Below are 6,418 nucleotides of genomic sequence, written 5' to 3'. Positions count from 1 at the left end.
TCACCTTAACGTCCTTCCACCTATCGCATTCCCAACGCCCCTCCCCCTAAGTCCCTCCTCCCTACCTTTTATCTTAGCCTGCTTGGCACACCCTCCTCATTCCTGAAGAAGGGCTTATGCCCGAAACGTTGATTCTCCTGCTCCTTTGATGCTGCCTGACCTGCTGCGCTTTTCCAGCAACACATTTTTCAGCTCTGATCTCCAGCATCTGCAGTCCTCACTTTCTCCAAGGTGGCAAATTTCCAGGGTATATCCACTACCATCTAAAAGGACAAGGTCAGCAGATGCATGGTAACATCACCAATTGCCTGACCTGCTGCGCTTTTCCAGCAACACATTTTTCAATTTGCCACCTTGTCAGGGAGATGCCATTGTTGTAACTGTCCATGAACAGCTTGGCTAGGGGCATGTCAAGGTCTGGAGCACAGTTTTTTCAGTACTATTGTCAGAATGCTTTCAGGAGTCTTTGGACTGTCTAATGTCTTAAGCCTTTTCTTGATATTTCTTGGAGGTAGTCAGAGTGACTGAATCTGTGATGTTTGCGCCCTTCAGAGGATATTGAGATGTATTACCCAATTTAGACTGATGATTAAACCTTATAATTGTACTGTTGGGCTTCCTCTTCACTGCACATATTTGTGAAACCTCCTCTTGTTTAATTGATATGAAATGTGGCAGGACTGCAGAGCTGGGAAATGGTCCATTGGTGTGGAATTGCTTAGCCCAGTCATGCTTATGTTTCTTCACACACAGGTATTCTTGTGTTGGAGTTTAATTATGGACTAGGCCACACCCCATCAAAACATTTCCAGAAAGTAGCCCGGACCCTAGCATTGCTAGTTGTTTTAAGCAGGTATAACACGGATATTCCAGGAGTGATGCAGCTGGTCAAACCATTTAGTTTTAAACAAAACACAATTTACTTTCAAGATTTACTTACCCAATGAAACACAAACAAAAGAGGACAGAATACTGAATAACTTAACCTATCCACAAACCCAACAGATCATCCCAACTTCATGACGCTGTTTCAAATATTTGCAACAATCCCTATAAACACCCCTTGGCACAAAAGATAAAATCAAGCACAGGGTTTTACAGGAGAGATGTCAGAGGGAGAGTACCAGCATGGACCTGCTTCTTTGGGTCCAGCAGCTTCAAAAACTCTACTGTGCTAAAACTATACCAAACCAGAGAAAAACTGATCTGGGAGAATTGGCCACTCCCCTTACATTGTACAAGTGTCTTATTTAAAAACTTGAAAGCATTTTGCTTGAGACAGTGTCTGTTAGCTATAATTAAACTGGCCCTAAACCCACCCAAACTCTGACTTTCAGAGTCTGTGTCATTTATGACCTCTCTGGAAAAAAAAAGCCAAGGAAAACGTAACCTTGGTAAAGGAGCAGCATTGTCACAGGTTTCACAAGGTTAATACCTTTTTGTTAAGATATGCCTAGTATTGTTGCTGTCATGTGCCCTCCTGCATTTGTTATTGAATAGGGATTGATCGTTGTCTTAATGGTAATGGGAGAGTGGGGTTTATGCCGGGCCATGAGTTTGCAGATTGTCTTTGAGCACAATGCTGCTGCTGGTGGCACACAGTACCTCATGGATGCCCAGTTTTGATTTGCTAGTCTGTCCCATTTGCCATGGTGATTGTATGCCATACAATACAATGGAGCTTACCTTCAATGTGATGCTGCAACTTTATCTCCCTGAGGACTGTGTGATGGTCACTTCTATAGAAACTGTCATAGACAGATGCATCTACAGAGGCAGAAAAGGGAGGCTGAAGTTGAGTATATTTTTCTGTCTTGTTTGTTCCTTTACCACCTGTTGCCAACCCAGTGTAGCATCAGTGTTTTGTAGGACTTGACCAGCTCAGTCAATAGTGTTCTTGCTGGCTATTCTTGGTGATGGACACTGAAATTTCCTGCCCAGAATACATTGTCAACTTCCAGTGGCTTCCTCTAATTGTGTTCAATAGGAAAGACCACCAATTCATCAGCTGAGGTTGGGGGCGATATGTGGTGATTAGCAGGAGCTTTCCTTGCCCATGTTTGACCTGATGCTATGAGATTTCCTGGAACTCGCCGTGAAAGTCCAACTGAGGGAGTTGAAGAAATAACGGGAAGTAATTCCAATCATTATGCAACTTTCTTGCCCAATTACGTAAAAGGCTTTTGGTTCACATTTTGTGACAAATTGTTTATTTTTGTCATTGGGCAGTTTACAAATCAGTGATGGATAGAGTGATGCTGAATTTTATGGTCAATTGCTGAGGTTTGTAAACGTTACAGTAAAGATAGTAATCTGCTGCTGAGGCTATTTAACTGCCAACTCATATTGGTGTATTGAAATTAAAAAAATGTTATTAAGGTTAGACAAAGGGATGCGACCAGTGGCTGGCAGCTCCACACTTTCTGCTTCTTCAAGGACTCCTGAAGACCTTTGCAGGATGTTGCAGTTGGCTATATTCAGATGCACTGTACAGGAAACCAATGCCATCACATGTGTTGGGGCAGGCCTAAATGAGCATTTTGTCTGTCAGAATGAGTTGGTATTTGGGGTTGTAGCATTGATTTGCTGTCCATAGATGGAAAATGTCATTAACAGCAGAAAGATGGCAATGCAGGCATCTACCAGGTGTAGAAAGTGAAAACTGTAGATGCTGGAGGTCAGAGTCAAAGAGTGTGGTGCTGGAAAAGCACAGCCAGTCAGGCAGCATCTGAGGAGCAGGAGAGTTGATGTTTCGAGAAGGTAGATGAAGTGGAGGTGAAGGCAATAGGTCGGAGAGGAGGGTGGAGCTTATAGGTGGGAAGGAAGATTGACAGGGAGGGAAGGTCAAGTTGGAAGGTTGGATTTGGGATAAGGTAAGGGGAGGGGAAATGAGGAAACTGGTGAAATCCACATTGATCCTGTGTGGTTGGCGGGTCCCAAGGCAGAAGATGAAGCATTCTTCTTCCAGGCATCGGGTGGCTAGAATTTGGCGGTAGAGCCAATAATGCCCCCTCATGCCATGAAATTCCTCACTGCCTCTAATTGTTGCTCCAACCGATCCATTCGATCTGACAGGATTCGCAATCAACAACATTTATTGCAGATATAATTCTCAGTAACCCTTAAACTCTCCTGAAACTCCCACATCCGACAAGAAGAGAATACCACTGTACTAAAGGCCATTTTGGTTCTTCTAATCTACAGACCCAGTAAATAACATTGCCTTATTACTCTGCAAAACACTGCTCCAGGCTAACTTAATACCTATGGCTTATATTTTTAAAATTTAATCAAGAGACCAATCCCAGTAAAAACATATAATCAAGAAAGAACCCACTCTACTCATTATTGTAGATTTACAGCAAGGCAATACTTAAAGCTATTCACATCTGTTTTTGTGCTGTGATCTTTCCCATTTGAACAGGCTAACTGAATGGGCAAGAAAATGGCAGATGGAATATAATGTGAATAAGTATAAAGTTATTCACTTTAGTAGAGAAAAAAAATTACTTAAATGGCGAGAGGTTTGGAAATGTTGGTGTCCAAAGCGACCTGGGTGTCTTTATTCATAGGTCATTAAAACCTAGCAAAGAAGTGTAACAATTGATAAAGAATGGTGTATTAATCTTCATCACAAAGGAATTTGAGTACAGATGTAAAGATTTCTTCCAACAATTTTATAGAACCTTGGTGTGACTGCATCTGGAGTATTGTGTACAGTGTTGATATTCTTTTCAAAGGAAGAATGTATACATTGTTGATGAAATTCAATAGAAGTTCACTTAAGATGGTGAATTTGAAAAAATGCATTTATGGGATTTGGGATAGCATTTACTGCCTATCTCCATATGCCCTAGAATATGAACCTCGAGTTGAACCATTAGACCATAAAATGTAGGACTAGAGCAGGCAATAAAGCCTTTCCTCATAATGCAATCCAGTAATTCCAGGCATTAGTCAAGTAAACCTTACAGCATTATCATTCCTTCCATAAGAGCAGTGACTAGTATTAATAAGTCATTTTGCCTATGACCCTGAATCCTGGATGCTATGGATAGTCCCCAGCCTACTGGGGCAGTAACCAGATTGCCTGAAAAAAGTAGAATCTGCCTGATATTATCAAGAAATGGGCACCACCAATTAGAAAAATGTAGACAGCTATGGGCTTGAGTTTCCATGTGCCCAAGTATTCATAATTAGTATTTGATTTGCTGTGACTTTGACATTGCCAACAGTATTGACCCATGAGTAGTTTGATATCAGTTGTTGCAGTAAGACTGATGTTCAATGAAGTCATTTTGGACAGTCAGACCAGTTTCCAATGTGCACAAATTTGCTCATAATGCAGCAGTTAGGAATCATGCAAAGAGAAGCTAATGAGGAGGTAAGATAGATAGAAACATCTCTTTGTAACAAACATCACTGATCTGAAATGTGAGTTAAGGTTTTGGATCTAGTTTTATTGATGTTGCTCTTGCTTGATGACTCGTGAGTGTAACAGAGGTAATTTTTTGACTTTAACAAACATTCTAGGTTAAATGACCCAGAGGATATTCAACAGTTTGTAAAAATGAAAGTGATTGCCTGATAAAACTAGCTGTTTGCCAAACAGGAACTCGCCTTTCAATTGGTTCACCGGGGAGAACGGCTTCCTCCTGTCTCTCTATCCCTGATGTTACTTACACCACTCCCTTTGCCTCCTGCTTCCAGCACTTCCTCTGCTGTTCCCTCCTATTGTTATTTTTAAGAATGCCCAGGACTCTGGGGTTGGGTTGGTGAAGGGAGCAAGGATTTCTGTACTTTTTAGTTAGGCTCATCAAAACAGTTGTTATAAACAACAAATATTGGCATTTGGCATGAAGTGTAAATAACACTGTGCTGTATGTCATTGATCAATGGACCTGAATCCTGCAAATGTTTGATCTTACTGTAAAGTTTCTTCTAGCAGTGTAATTCTGCCAATTCTGTCAATAATCAACCGGTTTGATAGAACTGACCTCAAATAAATGTTGGAATTGTGCACATGAAATGCGGACATTGCTGTTCAGATGAAAATAACTATATTAATTGTGCTACTCCTGAGTTACCTATCCTTCCTTTTGCTCGTTTCACCTTTGATGGTGAGCTGCAGAGTAGGGCAGCATACATGAAGGAAACAACACTATACTGCCCACATATCTATGGTCACTGATCTATATGGTTAATTGCCCCATTAAACTCTCAAATTTAAAATTCTAAATTTTCTGTTCAAATTCCACTCTAGCGCAATAATCTTAAATAATTCTGTGCCTTTCCAGTTGTTCTGTCCCACCATTGGCCTATCTTTGTAATCATTTTAAGCTCTGGCTCTGCTTTTCACCCTGTTCTCATCCTCTAAGATATTCCATAAAACAGAACTTCTTTGGCCAAGTTGTTGGCGACCTGTCCTAATGTCATTTTCTTTGGCTCTGTGACAGTTTTTGTCTGATGACACTCTTGTGGAGCTCCTTGGGATTTCCCATTATGTTAAAGTCACTTTGTAAATGCAAGTCATTATTCATACCTGGGTATTCGGACAAAATGAAGGGAGATTGTAAAATAAACTGCTTATGTTTTTCTTAGTTACAAAGAAAATGCACTGAAGTTATCTCGGATTCAACATGACCAGCCAATGACTCCACTGGAGAGAGCGGTGTTCTGGATTGAGTTTGTAATGCGCCACGGGGGAGCTCAACATTTGCGGCCTGCAGCACATTCCCTATCCTGGTACCAGTACCATTGCCTGGATGTGATAGCATTTCTGTTTATCTGTTTAGCAGCCATTGTATTTGCCGTCAAAAAATGCTGCATGTTTTGCTGCCGAAAATGCAGAGGTACAAGGGAAAAGAAAAACAAGGTCGAATAATGGTCTTTAATGAATAAGGTGACAAATTTATAACACCATTTAACTACTTTGAAAGTTATATTAACATGGTTAAAATTACATGGTGCTCTAAATATGCTTAATCAAAACTAAGGATCAAAAAAAATCATTAGAATCAATTATCAATTTATTGATAGTCATAGCAGCAGGGACCCGGGTTCAATTCCAGTCTTGGGCAACTGACTATGTGGAATTTGCACGTTCTCCCTGTGTCTGCGTGGGATTCCTCCCACAGTCCAAAGATGTGCAGGTTTGGTGAATTGGCCATGCTAAATTGCCAATAGTGTGAAGGAATGTGTAGGTTAGGTGCATTAGCTAGGGGAAAATGTAAAAGTAATAGGGTAGGGGAATGGGTTTGGCTGGGATACTGTTTGGAAGGTCGGTGTGGACTTGTTGGGCCAAATGGCCTGTTTCCACACTGTAGGGATTCTATAATTCTATCATTCAACTCACTGCTGAATCATTCATTGCACTCCAATGTTGCATCTGTCAAATTTTAAATTGTGCCTAAAAATC

General features: G+C 40.9%; 1 protein-coding gene across 8 annotated transcripts in view; it reads left to right on the top strand.

The window, feature by feature from the left end:
* The window catches only part of ugt2a5 (UDP glucuronosyltransferase 2 family, polypeptide A5), a 106,712-nt gene extending 100,612 nt beyond the window's left edge, over window positions 1-6,100 (top strand). For 4 of the 8 annotated variants that reach the window (XM_043720775.1, XM_043720751.1, XM_043720785.1 and 1 more), the window contains exon 6: window positions 5,602-6,099. In XM_043720775.1, coding sequence (XP_043576710.1) covers window positions 5,602-5,884 — 283 coding nt within the window. In that variant the 3' untranslated portion in view covers window positions 5,885-6,099. Of the gene's footprint in view, window positions 1-5,601 lie in introns of all 8 variants that reach the window. The other 4 variants (XM_043720799.1, XM_043720793.1, XM_043720806.1 and 1 more) reach the window with 3 other exon arrangements.
* Window positions 6,101-6,418: the final 318 nt, after the last annotated feature.

The sequence above is a fragment of the Chiloscyllium plagiosum genome, chromosome 2 (assembly GCF_004010195.1).
Source record: "Chiloscyllium plagiosum isolate BGI_BamShark_2017 chromosome 2, ASM401019v2, whole genome shotgun sequence".
NCBI lineage: Eukaryota > Metazoa > Chordata > Chondrichthyes > Orectolobiformes > Hemiscylliidae > Chiloscyllium > Chiloscyllium plagiosum.
The sequence above is the reverse complement of the archived record's forward strand: the minus strand, read 5'-3'. Positions and strand labels throughout refer to the sequence as shown.